This window comes from Eurosta solidaginis, chromosome 5 (genome assembly GCF_040869045.1).
Source record: "Eurosta solidaginis isolate ZX-2024a chromosome 5, ASM4086904v1, whole genome shotgun sequence".
NCBI classification, from domain to species: domain Eukaryota; kingdom Metazoa; phylum Arthropoda; class Insecta; order Diptera; family Tephritidae; genus Eurosta; species Eurosta solidaginis.
The window spans coordinates 243,617,015-243,634,276 of NC_090323.1; the positions used below are offsets into that span (position 1 = coordinate 243,617,015).

The following is a 17,262-nucleotide window of genomic DNA, read 5'->3' on the forward strand; positions in this document are numbered from 1 at the left end:
ATTGCATGAGTTCACTTTATTGTTTTTGCCATTGTTTATGTTTAAAAAATTTCACGCTCCAATTTGTCCCTTTTTATACTCAGCGTGCTTTGTACACAGAGTATATTAACTTTGATTGGATAACGGTTGGTTGTACAGGTATAAAGGAATCAAGATAGATATAGACTTCCATATATCAAAATCATCAGTATCGAAAAAAAATTTGATTGATGTCCGTCCGTCCGTTTGTCCGTCTGTCCGTTAACACGATAATTTGAGTAAATTTTGAGGTATCTTGATGAAATTTGGTATGTAGGTTCCTGGGCACTCGTCTCAGATCGCTATTTAAAATGAACGAAATGGGACCATAACCACGTCCACTTTTTCGATATCGAAATTTTGAAAAACCAAAAAAGTGCGATAATTCATTACCAAAGACGGATAAAGCGATGAAACTTTGTAGGTGGGTTGATCTTATGACGCAGAATAGAAAGTTAGTAAAATTTTGGAAAATGGGCGTGGCACCTCCCACTTTCAAAAGAAGGTAATTTAAAAGTTTTCGAAGCTGTAATTTGGCAGTCGCTGAAGATATCATGATGACGTTTGACAGGAACGTTACTCCTATTACTATATGTGTGCTCAATAAAATTTAGACAAACAGGCCCATTTTAAATAAAAAAATTTTTTTAAAGTCAAATTTTAACAAAAAATTGTATATCTTTACAGTATATAGGTAAATTATGTCAACATTCAACCTCAGTAATGATATGGTGCAACAAAAGACAAAAATAAAAGAAAATTTCAAAATGGGCGTTGCTCCGCCCTTTTTCATTTAATTTGTCTAGAATACTTTTAATGCCATAAGTCGAACAAAAATTTACCAATCCTTTTGAAATTTGGTAGGGGCTCAGATTCTATAATGATAACGGTTTTCTGTGAAAATGGGCGAAATCGGTTGAAGCCACGCCCATTTTTTATACACAGTCGACCGTCTGTACTTCCGCATGGCCATTAACACGATAACTTGAGCAAAAATCGATATATCTTTACTAAACTCAGTTCACGTACTTATCTGGGCTCGCTTTATTTTGGTATAAAAAATGGCCGAAATCCGACTATGACCACGCCCACTTTTTCGATATCGAAAATTACGAAAAATGAAAAAAAATCCATAATTCTATACCAAATATGAAAAAAAGGGATGAATTATGGTAGTTGGATTGGTTTATTGACGCAAAATATAACTTTAGAAAAAACTTTGTAAAATGGGTGTGACACCTACCATATTAAGTAGAAGAAAATGAAAAAGTTCTGCAGGGCGAAATCAAAAGCCCTTGGAATCTTGACAGGAATACTGTTCGTGGTATGACATATATAAATAAATTAGCGGTACCCGACAGAAGATGTTCTGGGTCACCCTGGTCCACATTTTAGTAGATATCTCGAAAACGCCTTCACATATAAACCTAAGGGCTTTAAAACCCTCATTAATATCTTAAATTTGATACCCATATCGTCCAAACGCATTCTAGAGTCACCCCTGGTCCACCTTTATGGCGATATCTCGAAAAGGCGTCCACCTCTAGAACTAAGGCCCACCCCTCTTAAAATACTCATTAACACCTTTCATTTGATATCCATATCGCACAAACACATTCTAGAGTCACCCCTGGTCCACCTTTATGGCGATATCTCGAAAAGGCGTCCACCTCTAGAACTAAGGCCCACCCCTCTTAAAATACTCATTAACACCTTTTATTTGATATCCATATCGTACAAACACATTCTAGAGTCACCCCTGGTCCACCTATAGAACTAAGGCCCACTCCCTTTTAAAATACTCATTAACAACTTTCATTTGATACCCATATCGTACAAATGCATTCTAGAGTCACCCCTGGTCCACCTTTATGGCGATATCCCCAAATGGTGTCCACCTATAGAACTATGGCCCACTTCCTTTTAAAATACTCTTTAACACCTTTCATTTGATACCCATGTCATACAAACACATTCCAGGGTTACCCTAGGTTCACTTTCCTACATGGTGATTTTCCCTTTTTTGTCTCCAAAGCTCTCAGCTGAGTATGTAATGTTCGGTTACAACCGAACTTAGCCTCCTTGACTTGTTTTATTTAGTTTTCACCAATGTACGGAAAAAATCAACAACACACACGGCAAACCAATTCGTTACCCGCACACGAAGAGCAGTTGATCTACGACTCACACAATCACATTTCTAGCTGCTACAGCGTACGACTCATACAACAACACTTTATGCCATGCGTAGTGTAACAAAATTGTATTTTGTAGAGATAAATGTAAGAATTTGTTTAAAGGAAATATCTCTTTGAAAAATTTATGATTTGATTTATAATGCGCATTGAAAATGAGCGCACTTAAATTATTATTTATGTATCTATTATTTATTAGGTGATTTCAATGAAACGAAGTCATTTAAGTTATTGTCTAACTGCAGTTTTACATCGATACACATAATTAGTTGTATACTTAATAAATATTATTTATATATATCAAGAAATCCGAGTGTAAATTTATTTTACTATAGCAAAGCGACTGACTCGGTTGATTTCTCATAAACCTTAAAACGATAACATTTCGATATTTGATTAATTTGAAAGAATTCCATCGCTATGCTGTACTTTATAGCTTGAAGGAGTCCCACGTCCGCTGGGAACAATTTAAGTATATTTAACTGCACCAATCATATTAAGTCTATGGGAAATAAAGACCGAAGTTTTAACAATGTTTGAAATGTGAGAAGTGGGGCCCTACCCCTCATTCCTGCTCTTCTTTTGCCGGTGCCGTTTTTGTAAATCGTTATAGCTCTGCATCGATTTTATCTTAGACCAATTTAATTTTGGTATACAGCTCATATAAATTGCGGTATATATAGTTTTGGATAAGTAGGCAGTGCTCGCAAATTCTGCAATGGTTTCGGAGAAATTTTCAGGATTATTTCGGGATAATTTCAGGCAAATGTCTTGATTTTTTCGGAACTAATTCCAGATAATTTTGGTGCAGTTTTTGGGACATTTGGAAATCATGTCGCACTTATTTAAGGGATCATTACGGATATATTCGTCAGAATCATTTTCGGATTGTTTTAGAAGTATTGTTTTTGTTATATTGATATCATATCCGAACCATCTAAGGATATTTTGAAATTTACTGGGTTAATTAGAAATTGTTTTTGTTAAAATTTTGCCACTATGTCGGAAATGCTTCGGGAACATTTCGAAATTTTGTATGAACTTTTTCGGGAAAGTTTTAAGATTATATCAGGACTATGTCGGGATCATTACGTTCTTCTCATCTGCAATAAAATATCTGAAATAGTTGAAAAGGTTCTTGGATGCAAGGAAATTTAGATGTAAAAGGTGTTAAAAAATTTCCTTGGGCGAGAACCGAATCATGACCATCAAGATATGACCATAGGATTGCTGATTTAAATGCGGCAAAACCTGACCTATCTGTACATTATGCTTAAGAAGTTTAGATCGCACTAATATTCCTAAAGATAATGGAACCAATAAGTTCAGAAGACCCTAGACTTCGGAATACTTTGAAAAAGCTAGTAATCACGTATCGAAAAAAGACTCAAATACAGAATGAAATCGGAAAAATGTAATATTCAGTGAAAAGTCTTTCTTTTTTAAGATTAGTTGACTACGTCCATAATTTGTGTTACTTCTTAGTAAAGGAACTATACCGCTTGTGGTAAAATTCAGTGTACGATGAACTAACTTCAGTTGAAAAATGTTTACAGAATACTTTCAGCTTTGAATTTTTCCAGGGCAATACACTCTTGAATTTGTGTAGGTGGAAGTAAAGTAAGAAGAAGAAAATATTGATAGCCAAGCATCTGTAGAGACAAGTTCAGATGGTTCAAAACAGATTAAGACAAGACGTTATACAAAAGCTTTCAGAGATAGGGCGTTTTGAAGACTTTGATCCTCACTTCGGTAGACGATATATTGTAGGTAAAGACAAGGAGATAAAATATGCATACTCAAAACGCTAAATACGAATATATCCTTAAGATCTGCACTAAGGGCACATTTATGTATCTATGGCCACAAATCGTAAGAGTTTCGTTTCGAGCAATTTGTCTTGTCACTTGAGCTGGGTACTTTCGATTAGTTGGACTTTGGAGCATAGTCTTTTTTTTTTGGTTTTATACTTTTTTTAATTAAAAAAAACGTGGCTGAATGTATCTTTAGCCTGAGACACTGAAACCCAGACGAATAGTTTGAATAATAGGTTTTAGTATCCTTGTTTTGCTGCTCCATATAGATTTCTTCTAACTTCAAATGTATTTGGCTTGAGGATCAATTCGATAATAGGTTTATACATACATACTTATTAAGTATTACTTATGGACATTGTACAAGGGCAGCAAATATACTGCTTAAACTGATATACGTACATTAGGGTGATTTAAAAAAATCGATGTCGGATTTTTTTGGGAGTACCCCCTAAAATGTTTCATATTGTTGGATTTTAAGATTGCAAATTGCCTTCATTATCTCGAATTCAGTACTACATACGTATTTTTATATTGCATGTAAAATATTATTAACAGTATCGCCTTTAATTTGATGTATGACACGGGCAAATAGCGTTAGCGGTTCCAAAGATATGTGTCGCCGAAGTCGCCAAACTGCGAAAAATCAAGATCTTCCAAACTTTTAGGCCCCAGTGGCACGGGTTAATATCTTCCAATTGTGCTCAAATTCTGGCAATCTTAAAATCTAACAAAATGTAACATTTAAGGTGGCCCTAAATAAATTCTCACATTTTTTTTTACCCTATGATATAAAACCACTCTCATCTACATTTGTATGTATGTATATATGTGAGTCCCTCTGTTTGTAACAGCTATACCAAACAACTTCACATTAAAGTGTTTTCTTGTCATGACATTTCCAATTCGGTTTGTGGCTTTTAGCTGCACCGCAGAGGTCGCAGATCACAGTCGGAAGGAAATAGTGGGTGACAAACTGTTGGTCGAGTGTAAATAGAAGGTGTTTAATACGCATTTTAGAGGGCGGTAAGAGAAGACAACAACAGTAAAAACTACAAAAACAATACCAACATCAGTAAAAACAGAGTGGAAGTGAATTTGACACTGACAGTTGATAGCTGCCAGGAAATCAGTGGAAGACTGCTGGATGTTGGGAGCAACAATATAACGTCGCAGGCGACACGTTCAAGACAGGTCGACATTCTGACATTTGGCGGAATTACTATTAATGCACGTACATACATTTGTATGCTTACTTAGTATTGCTTACTTTTAGCGGTAGATCGTTTTTGTTGCTTTTGTCGTTACAGCAGAAGCATATTGCAAAGCTGGCGTATTACAAGCCACTTTCCACTAATATACGGCGAGATAGTACATATATATATCCTTGAGCAATGTATGCACTTTTGAATAAACGATGTTGGATCTCTAATAACTGCTGTGGCGGTTTTATGAGAGGCCCGACAAACTCAAGTCGTCAGTAGATGACATTTCCCATCTTATACGATACCTTTGATTTTCAACTCATCAATTAACGGTGAAAATACAATAATTTGATAAGTTGAAGGGCGTAGATAAGACTTTGTAAAGGAGAAGATAAATAGAGTGCCCTTCCCTTTAGGTTAGGTTAAGTTGAACTAGCGGGTCCATAAAGACCTCACATAGACTGAATGAGTACGTAGTATTTATTTAATGACCAAACTGCAAAACCCTATCGAAAGCCAGAATCTATGTTATAAAACAACTCCTACCCCTGTCAAATAATAGAAGCTTTCTAGGACCTACGCCACTTGTTGGATCTATTTATTTCCGGATCAGCACAGCATACCGCAGACCCTACTCATTCCACTACTTTAGAACCATCTCAAGCTCAATATTGAGCACAGGAAAAATATCTTTCTCAGGTTGTGTAAGGTTAAGCTGGCCGGCCAGTGAGCTTTTTTTAAAGTTTATTTTAATATATTAAAAAATTTAAGGTGCAAAGCCTCCGAAGAGATGCGAGCGAAATCAGACAGCACACCAATACAAGGCAAGGAATAGAGTTGTAATAGGAATATTATCGAAGAGGTGTAGACGAGCTATCGATTTGTTACCGAGGTTTTATAAATTGGCTGTCGATAACAAAGGGTGTCAATAGTTATGTACTCTTATCGATAACAAAGGGTGCCAATAGTTATGTACTCTTATCGATTTAGTATCGAAGGAGTATCTAACCTTTATGGAAAATTTGTTTATATATTATCAAAAAGTACTGGTTTCATGATCGATAGTTATCAAAATGTTATCGAGCTTATTATAGAAAAGTTATTGATATGTTATCAAAAAGTTATGGTGTTAATATCGAAAAGTTCACGACTTCTTATCGACTTGTCGGTTATTTTCAAAAAGTTATTGACTTGCTGTCGCAGTGTTATCAATTTGTTATCGGTGTGTTATAGATTTGTCAACGACCACTCATCGGTTGGCCATGAAATAGATATCGATAAAATGTCAATACAAAATCGATCACACATTTGAAAGCAGTCGATAATAAGCCGACTACGACGACAAGTCCATAGACCCCGATAAAACAACGATAATAGTTTGCTATAAGTAATAAGCTGATAATCAAAAAACAGCTTGCGCATATCGATCTTTGCCAACAAGAAGCCGTCGAAGCCCGACGCGAGGGTTTACTTCGTTTAAAAGAAAGGGGCTACAAATTAGTCCATTCAGTAGTTTAGTAATAAATAATACGCCGAGCATTTCTCTACGACTAGCGAGAGTTGGACGATTGATAAGCTTTAACCGACTAGTAAAAAGTCCGAAATATTTTGTTTTCGGTAAAGCTACCTGTGTTTTGGTTTAACTTCAACCACTGGGAGAGCTTTTAGTAATTTGAAAATCTTATTTTCCAGACGCACATTGATAAATTTGACAACTTTGCCCTAAAAAATTCAACTTATAATAAATTTGTTATTAGCATTATTAGCATAACGGGAGACCCTAAAACTACCCCGACAGCAGCATTGCACGCCATTCTACACATCCCGCCTGCAGACTTAATGGCCAAAAACATCGCGTCAGCAACTTCAATAAGGCTTAAGGCTTCGGGGCAGCTTTAATGCAGTCCATGTGGCCATAGCAGTATAGGGCCTTCTTCAATCAAGCAGGAAGGACTGCAAACTTTCTAAGATCATAAGAAGTGCGAGCTGCAGGAAGAAACGGTTGATCACATTCTGTGTTCGTGTCCTGCGCTCGACAGATCAAGGCTCCAGCAATTAGGGGCGCCAGAGTTCCCGGATCTCGAGGCAGTAATTAAGCTAGGTCCTAGAACATTTATAGTATTTCCCAAGAGGAGCGAGTTATTCTATTACATAAGTCGTGGTACCTGATTGGGATTCTTCCGTTTGGTCCTCAAAGAAATTCTGGTAGCACTATGAACACATTCAGTCTATGTGAGGTCTATATTGACCGGCCAGTTCAACCTAACCTAATCTACGTTGTTATTAGAAATTGTTAACATTTTTAGTAAGATCCCTGTAGCAAATTATACCAGTTCCGAACTAGCGCGGAACTATTGCACAAAGAGTCAGTACTTCTTTTAATTTAGTCCCCTTGCAGTGCTTGTAACTGACTTTTTAACATTGCGATGCCTTAAAATGGCAACTACCTCCCTACGTTGAGGTTTAAACCACATTCTAAACTTGTTCAGTCGTAGGTGGTTCTGAGATAGTTGCAGCCCTTTATTGATAGATTTAGCAATATAAAGCTCAAGCTGTCCCGCCATCTGCTCGCCATCGGTACCGCTCTGCATCCGATTATCATCAGTTCGGAGGTAGTCTTTAAAGCCCTAATGCGGAATTGTAGCCTTTCGCGACTGTCTCCCATTTTCTATGCAGGGGCACTTTCTGGTCTGTGTGTGTGCTTGTGCTTTTGTGTCGTTTATCGCAGAATCCTTCCTTGATTTTGGCTTAAGAACATACCATGTACATGAATTACCAAAACACATTCAAATCTACTTTATGTTTGTCTCAGCTAGTCAACATTTATGCGAGCGCGCGCAATTTCCTGCTCGAGTGCGATGGAATGCATTCATTTCCATTGTGTAGACATACTCCTTTGCACACCACTGACTGCCTTACGGCATCTACTTCTATTTATTTTTTGCTCCCTTTTACGCTTTTTCATTATGTAAATGATTTATGTTGGCTGCTTTGGCGGTAGCATTCATTTGCATAAGCTGCTTTCCGCAAATATCAGCATTCAGTACGATTGCTTTCCTGCCTCTGCCGTGGTACGCCATAATGGTGCAGGGCGCAAGTAAGATTTCGGCGGCGCTTAGCGGGTGGTTTCGCTTACTATGGTTTCTGCTTTGACTTCAAAACGAAACAAAACAGGTAAAGTTTTCTAAGTTCGGGTGTAACCGAACATTATATACTCAGCGTGAGTTTCAATTGTACATTTCATTTCAGATAAATTACTTTTCTACACAACACGTGGCACCGCCCGTTTAAAAAAAATGTCTCCCCATTTCCTCTTACAATAAAACATGATAAGTGAAATATCAGTGATTCAAAATTATTTTTTGCTAAGTTATAGCTTATTATTCTAATCTACGTTCCTTTTAAACTTGTTTTATATCTAAGTTGCCGTGGTCTTTAACCGATCCCGTCCATTTTTACTAGAAATATTTTCTGCTATAAGAAAAATATGTGTACCCAATTTTGTTACGATCCGTTAATTTTTCTTCGAGTTTTGGCTCCCGAAACATTGAAAATAGCTTAGACAAAAAAGGGGCGGTGCCACACCCATTTATTCAAATTTAAGTGTTTTCCAATTTAATGTTATAATTCAATTACGAAAGTAAAATCCTTTGATACAAAGCTCTTTTTCGCTAAGATATAGCTTATTTTATTTGTCCAAGACCCTTTCAAAAATCTTTTATATAGAAGTGGGAGCGGCCATTAACCGATTTCGTTAATTTTTCTTCAAAGCATTCCTTATAGTAAAGGCAACCTCTCTGCCGAATTTTGTTACGATAGGTTAAACTCTTTTTGATTTATGATTAATGATATTGTAAAATTGATTTTATTACAAGTGGGCGGCGCCACTCCCATTTAAAAAAAAATTCCAAATTTTTATGTTGTTGTTGTTGTTGTTGTAGCAATGCTCGCCCCACCTAATAGCCGCGACCGATCACAAATTGTCATCAAAATCCTCTAACGGGAGTCCAAGGAAACTTGCCGTTTCAACAGGGGTGGACCATAAGGAAAGGGGTGTTAGAGGCGTTGGTTCCACATTACAATTAAATAGATGGTTGGTGTCATGTGGGGACACAATGCAAGCGGGGCATACATTTTGTATGTCGGGGTTGATTCTGGATAGGTAAGAGTTTAACCTGTTACAGTATCCAGAACGAAGTTGAGCAAGAGTGACACGCGTTTCCCTGGGGAATATGCGTTCCTCTTCCGCGAGTTTTGGATACTTTTATTTAAGTACAGGATTCACCGGGCGATTCCCGGCATAAAGGTCCGACGCCTGTTCATGGAGATCACCAAGGACCTGCTTGTGTTTTTTCGCTTCATACGGCTGGGTTCTCATGTGCCGTATTCCCTCAAAATGCTTACGGAGATGACTCCTTGAGCCCCTAGGCGGTGCTGGTTCATCAATCAGATGTCTGTTGGGATGCCCAGGTTTCTGGGTATTCAACAGAAACTGTTTGGTCAGCATCTGATTTCGCTCCCTGATGGGGAGTATTCTCGCCTCATTATGCAGATGGTGTTCTGGGGACATAAGAAGACAGCCCGTGGCGATTCTGAGAGCAGTATTTTGCCAGGCCTGTAGTTTCTTCCAGTGGGTAATTTTTAGGCTTGGCGACCATACGGGTGACGCGTAGAACGTAATCGGCTGGCTAATTGCTTTGTATGTAGTCATGAGCGTTTCTTTATCTTTTCCCCAGGTACTGCCAGCGAGGGATCCAAATTTTTATCAAGAGTCTCAATATCAGCCCATATGTCAAATTTCAACATTCCAGGTGTATTATTTCCTGAATTATCAGGTTGTTGTATTTTCCAAAATTTTATATATGTATATATAAACTGGGCGTGGTTATCATCCGATTTCGCTCATTTTCAATACCAATCTATTATGGGTCCAGCTAAGCTAGTGTACCAAATTTGGTGAAGATATCTCAATATTTACTCAAGTTATCCTGCTAACGGACGGACGGACATGGCTCAATCAAATTTTTTTTCGATACTGATGATTTTGATATATGGAAGTCTATATCTATCTCGATTCCTTTATACCTGTACGACCAACCGTTATCCAATCAAAGTTAATATACTCTGTGTGCAAAGCACGCTGAGTACAAAAATGCTTCTGGAAATTTTGCAAATGGATTTTCGAAAAAGATTTAGCGAATATCCGACCCTGTGGGTGTGTATGTATGTATATGTATGGCTGGGAGATCATGTGTATGTCATGCTTCCTTGATTCGGTTGCTTGTAAATGTCAACTTGAGCTTAGAGTATCCACTTAAGGTAGGCTCTTCTTTTCTTTTGGTGTATAGATTATATTTTATGTATTTCCCCATCGGATGAAGGTGAGCTTACCGCACAGTAATCTAATGTGCATCACAGTTTATCAGTTTGTTCTTCTTGTGTATATGTGTATATGCATGTGTGCAAGGTTCACCTATTTAGTAAAGTGTCATTACAAAAAGTGGACTGTTTGCCATCTGTCAGTGCTTCTTGTCTTTAGCAGTTGCACAAAGATCCATACACTGAGAAAATAATTTTTGCCCATCCTTTTTTTTTTGGTTTGTTTCCTCTGCTTTCATTCTAAATATTGGCCTAAAATAATAAGGAGAAGAAGACACTGGGGTTGTTTTTGAAGTTTTGGTATGTTAGCCTGCTCATCTTTATAAACGCGATAAACTCCAAAGTCTCTCAGGAAGAGGTCTTACGCTCCTTATGTCTATAATTTTTGAACTATTTTTCATTCCTTTTAACATAAAACGTGTTGAACTAGATCATTAGTATTGAGCTTATGAGGGAAATATGGTGCGAGATTTAAGAAATTTTCGAAAAAAGTCTTTTTTAATCGCTGTTACTCTGAGACTATTTGATAATGTAACAGTAATATATGACATCTTGGTAATATATAGAACGAAGTCTACATTTGTACGAACGAACAGTGTCCCTGGATCATTTTAAAACCGTTTCCGTATAGTTTTCGAACCATTTGCGGATCAATTAGGAAATGTTGCGGGGGTCCATCACCGAATCACATCGGAACTCTTAGCGTCATTATCTAGTAAGCATTTCGATATTATATTATGAAGCTGTTAATTGAGCATTGCGGGATTGATTGGATTGGATAGCTTTGGTATTATTTTTAGATTGTGTTTGGGATCGATTCGGAATATTTTGAGATCATCTTGAAACTATTTTCGCAACGTTTCGGGACTAGTTTTATACAATTCATGATTGCTTCTGGATGATTTCGTAATATTTTTCAGAATAATTTGGGGATTGTTCTTGGCTCATTTCGGGAATATTTCGAGATGATTTCGAAATCGTCCTCGCATCAACTCCTTTAAACTTCGAGATCATTTCAGGACAATTTATACTGTTTTCGAAATGATTTCGGGGCCGGTTCGGAATTGCTTTTAGGTTCATGTCGAGAATTTCTGGAAATTATTTTGGAATTATTTTAGATATAGTTGTTGAACTGTTTTGATACAAGTCTGAATCATTGTGGGACTATTTTTGAAATATTTTGGGACTGTTAAGTTTTCGTTATTATTTTTTGTTTTTAGGCTATCGCGTAAATTATCTTTAGCTTCAGTTATATTGACAAAATTATCTCAGACAAATTTTTTTTGTAGTGTACATTTAGCCACCAACTGGAAAACACTTTCGGGAAGGTTTCATTTCATTATTCAGCATAACAAAGAGCATTTGGTGGCTTTCTTTGTTCCCATTCAACCGCTCACCTGTACACTCACTCACTCGTCAATTCACTCGTCTTACGAAGTGATTCATTTGTTCACCTTTTATACAAAATAATTTTTCTTGTTTTTGTTATAGCAATATTGTGAGTGCGTGTTTTTCTATTCCTTTTTCATTTCTCAGATATATTGTTGTTAGTAAACTTGCCTTGCGTACTACACTTTTATCCTTGATTCTATTTTAAAGGATTGATGCTCGAGCACATTATAAGTGGCTGAGTGAATAGCGAGTAAGTGAGCCAAATTTAAATTGTACAATATGTAGTAGGGCTGTAGGTATTTTTTGCTGGTATGTTTGTAGTGTGCAAAAGGTCCTTGAGGTGTACGAGTGTGCGCAACGGAGGTCCTTGTAAGTGTAACTCACAGAATTTATAAAGCTTAACTTGCTTTGCACGTGGCTTATGCATATATAATTGTGTGCGTGTGTATGTCTGAGTTAGTTAGTATATGCGTAAGTTTGTTTGTTTGTATAGCCTTTTGACATTTCGTTGACGATGTGGCAAATTTAGTGCCACTTTTGTAAATTTATTTTACTCTTTTACTATACAAAGTTTGAATGCTATTCTTGTTATTATTTCATTATAGTTTTGTATGGGAGTAGTTTTATTTTATTTTTTGTGTTGGCTCTTAAAATCTATCGAGAAAAAGACAAAGTCTACTTGCTGCAAAAGGATAAAAGACAAATGTCGTTTGGAGTAAAGAAAACTGAATATCAAATCTTACGTGCCCTGTGAGCGTTTGACATTTTTTTATTAGCATGTTTAATTGTGCGCTCTAATTTGATGGTAATTGAAAATATTTAATAGTCCGTCAATCTCAAAACAGTTCTGAAGCCATTACGGAATAGTTTATATTTCAAACAGTTCCGAAATAATCCTTAGATGTTCCCGATCGAGAAAACAATTCAAAAATTATGCCGGAAGCATCTCGAAATCCAATCGAAAGAGCTCCGGAACAATCGCTCAAAGAAAACGGAAACAATCCCGAAATTTTCCAGAAATAGTCCTGAAATTATTCCTAAAATCCCAAAGTGATCCCAAACGCAACCCGGAAATTATTTCGAAGTAGTAACAATTCGATTCCCGAAATAATCCGAAGAGAGTTTTTTAAAATGGGCGGGATGGGATCTACATATTTTATGCCTACTCCGAACGGTATCTGCAAAGCTGATGAGTGTTCACTGCGAAGCTTTTCATGGCAAAAATATACTTGGGGTGTTTGCAAAATCACTGCCGAGGGGCCACCCCGCTTAGAAGGTCTTTTTTGTACCTTTCATGAACATGAAATGGTATATTAACCTTGGTCCGATGTTTATAACGTTGAGAAATATAGAATATAGACCCACCATTAAATATACCGAACCATTAAGGGCGACGAACTGATTTGATATAGCCATGTCCGTCTGTCCGTCCGTCTGTCTGTTCGAATGCAAACTAGTCCCTCAAATTTTGAGATATCTCAATGAAATTTGGCACAAGGATGTATTTTTGTATTATATTAGACATTTCTCGGATCCGGTAGGTTCGAACCACTATAACATATATCTCCCATACAACCGATCGTTCAGATAGAAAGATTTTTGGCCATTTCTCCCTTAATTTAGGAAGTATTAACGTGAAACTGGGTGATATATATATTAATATATAATAGAAGATTTTCTGAAAAAATCACTTTGATCGGAGCTATATATAGTATATATCCCATACAACCGATCGTTCAGATAGAAAGATTTTTGGCCATTTCTCCGTTAATTTCCAATATAAAAACGTGAAACTTGGTGATATATATTCTAATATATCATAGAAGATTTCCTGTAAAAATCATTTCGATCGCAGCTATATATCATATATATCACATACAACCGATCTTTCAGATAAGGGGGTTTTTTGCCATTTTTTTTATATTTATCTTAAAATCGTTCAGGTAGGTACATCTTTTCACTATATATTTCTTATCTTATACAGCGTATTACTTGGAGATTACGAATGGGATAAGATTATTGTTCAGCCCCATTCATAGCCGAAGACAGTCTCGTCCTTACTTGTTGTTATTTGAAAAACTTGTTTCTAAATTTTTGGTGTTGCTTTGCCTGGGGAGTGCACCCAGGAGGAAGTAGAGCGAACCAAATGCAACTTGTGAATTCCGTTTGAGGTAGCTAAGCTTAAATCCAAACATATATTTGCTGTGCAGTCATATACATGTGTTGGTGTACATACATATACACATACAGTTGTGCTGAAGATGAATAAATACACGGGATAAACAATTTTTTGTGAATGGATTTGTTGATTGTTTCTTGGAAAAAAATTTGTAAAATATCACAAAATTAAGAACAACTTTGTTGGAAAAGAAAATAAATTAAAGCATGCTAAATAATACCATGGCTACGACACACCCGTAATACACGAATGGTTTTCATGGTAATTTTAATATTCGTAGACATTCGCAGCCAATCTCGACACACTTAAAGCAATGTGAGGCTCTCATGCACACCTACCACTTCCTTATACGCACGCACACATGCGTAAGTTCTGGATTAATTCTATTATATCTTTTATTTTTATTTTTTGAAGTTTTTCTTTCAACTCATAAGTTTAACGTTTCCAGCACATGTGCATCAACATTAGTCAAAAGTTCATTCTACTTTGACAATCAGCCACTTCTTACATACACAGCCACATAGTTTATATGTGTGTATAGGTTGCCTGCATTTCGGGCATGAAGAATTTAGGAATGTATGAATATGTTATTTATGATTGTTTGATTGTGTGTGTGTTTGTGTGTATGTGTAGTGAGATCGTAAATAAGGCTTACGTACCTGCTCTGCGGTCTTAAGAAGATTCTCAATTTCGAAACTGCTCGTACGTGAGGTCGGCTTGGTACCGGGTGCGACCAATTGTGCTGATGTTGGCTCAACGGAAGATGGTGCTGGTGAGCTTTCAGCCTCAGGTGAATATAAATCTTTACCGGTGCCATCTGTAAAGATAATGGAAACAAAATAAAAATGAAAATGATGAAGATATAAATACATATATGTATGTATATATGTACATACATACTGCACGTAAATAGTTATACATTTAAGAATGTGAATATCTTTACATTCTTAAAAGTTAAAGCATTTTAAGTTCAGCATAAATATGTATGCATGCCGGTGGTGGAGTTTGGAAGTATTTGCGTGTGCTCATCCACACACACACACATATATATAACCAGTTTTAATTGGTGAACAATTGAACATGAAATTTTTGAATCTTATAACGTTGGCCTTCGCTTTTATATACGGCAGATAAGTGGGAAAAGATTTTTGAGCTTTAAAAGTTCAAGAATTACAATATATTGCAAGCATTAATTATGTGTATGTATGTGAGTACGTATGTATGTAGTATGTATACGTGTATGCACAGTTTAAGCAAATCTCATATGTTTCCATATGGAAGCTTTAGTTTGCGACTATACTTGGAACTTCACATACACGCTTTTCTCTATTAAATAGGCCACCGACTTTATGTAAGAGTCAATGTACAGCCGCGTGTAGAACAAAAGCAGTAATAATGCTTTTATAATTTAATAAATTTTTTTTTTATATTTTTGTATTAGATTCACTTGCATATTTGTTTGTATGCATGTAACTCTTTTATACCAGCTAATAAATTAATTATAGCAACTAATTTTTAACATAAAAAATTTTCTGTTAAATGATTTGAAACTACCTACAATAAAATTTAAGTACTTAAAAGAATAATGAAATTTAGAGTAAAAAGCGTAGAGTATATTTTTTTTTTTTTTATTTATTCATAATAGTTGCAAATATAATCACTGTTCTGCTAAAATTTTCGCATTTTACTCCACCGTAAAATCGAGTAAAAAAGTTATTGCAAATAAACGTAAAATTGATCCTACGGAACGTGTTTGCCTTTATGCTATTGTTATGGTCTTTTTTCCAAAATGGTTACATAGTCAAACGAAAATTTCCTAAAAGGTAACTACATCAAATTTTGAAGGGCTTAAAGTTAATTGGCTCTATCGCCACTTTAAATGGCCAATTGACACCTTATGACCAATTCAAATGGCTATAAGGTATATTGGTTTTATGACCCCTTTGAATGGGTTATAAGGTTAACTGACCTTATGTCCGTTGACATTATGTCACGTCACCATTAAATCATTGCATTGTCATCGATCCTTGATACGCGTGCAAACTTTGTATTAAACTGATGGCTATTTGAAGTGATCATAAGTTCCATTCACTTTATTTTCTGTGAGCTTATGCCACCCCACCATCAAATTATTGCATTGTCATTGGTCTTTGATACGCGTGCAAAGTTTAAATTTAATTTATGGCCACTTGAAGTGGTCCTAAGGTTAACTGACCTTATGTCCGTTGACCTTATGTCACACCACCACTAAATTTATTGCGTTATCATCGGTCCTTGATACGTGTGTAAAGTTTCAATCAAACTTATGGCCATTCTAAATAAGGTCAATTGACTTTATGCCCCTTGAGCTTATGTCACGCTACCATCAAATTATTGCATTTTCATAAGTGTGCAAAGTTTCAAATTAATCGAACTCCTCGAAGTTGCTGAAAATTATGCTCAAAGATTCCGTTACATACATACAACGTACATACAACTCAAGCTGCAAAAAGCTAGGTAAAAATGTTGCGTATACGCACTGGTAGACGTATTTTAATGTGGTTCGCATATTGTTGGGTGCGTATTTGGTTGGTTTTTGATAAAATAAGGAGCTTATTTGTTTTGAAACTAAAATAAACGAGTAAGGGTGTCTCAGTTCTGGTGTAACCGAACATGTTCAGACAAATTACTTTTCTAATCCTACTGAGGCATATTTTGAACACAAACTAAACCCAAAAAATGTTTCCCAATTTCCTCTTACCATAAGACTTGGTAAGGTAAATATCATTGAAAAAACACAATTTTTCGTTAAAATATAACTTATTAATCTAGTCTACGACCCTTTTAAACTTCTTTTATATAAAAGTGGGCGTTAATCGTTTCCGTCCATTTTTACTAGAAATATTTCCTGCTATAAGGAAAATACGCGTACCTAATCTTATTACGATATGTTTATTTTTATTCGAGGTATGGCTCCGGAAACATAGAAAATTGCTTAGTTATAATAGGGGCGGTGCCACCCCAATTTTAAAAAATTTGAATTTTTTTCTATTTCTTGGGAAAAGAAATATCATTGAAATAAAGCTTCTTTTGGCAAAGGT

The 17,262-nt window shown here is 36.1% G+C and overlaps 1 protein-coding gene across 9 annotated transcripts in view; it reads right to left on the reverse strand.

Moving 5' to 3' along the window:
* sif (still life) overlaps positions 1-17,262 on the reverse strand; it is an 843,636-nt gene that overhangs the window by 76,811 nt on the left and 749,563 nt on the right. For all 9 annotated transcript variants that reach the window (XM_067789261.1, XM_067789264.1, XM_067789263.1 and 6 more), the window contains one exon: positions 14,842-14,999. In XM_067789261.1, coding sequence (XP_067645362.1) covers positions 14,842-14,999 — 158 coding nt within the window. The remainder of the gene's footprint in view (positions 1-14,841; positions 15,000-17,262) is intronic.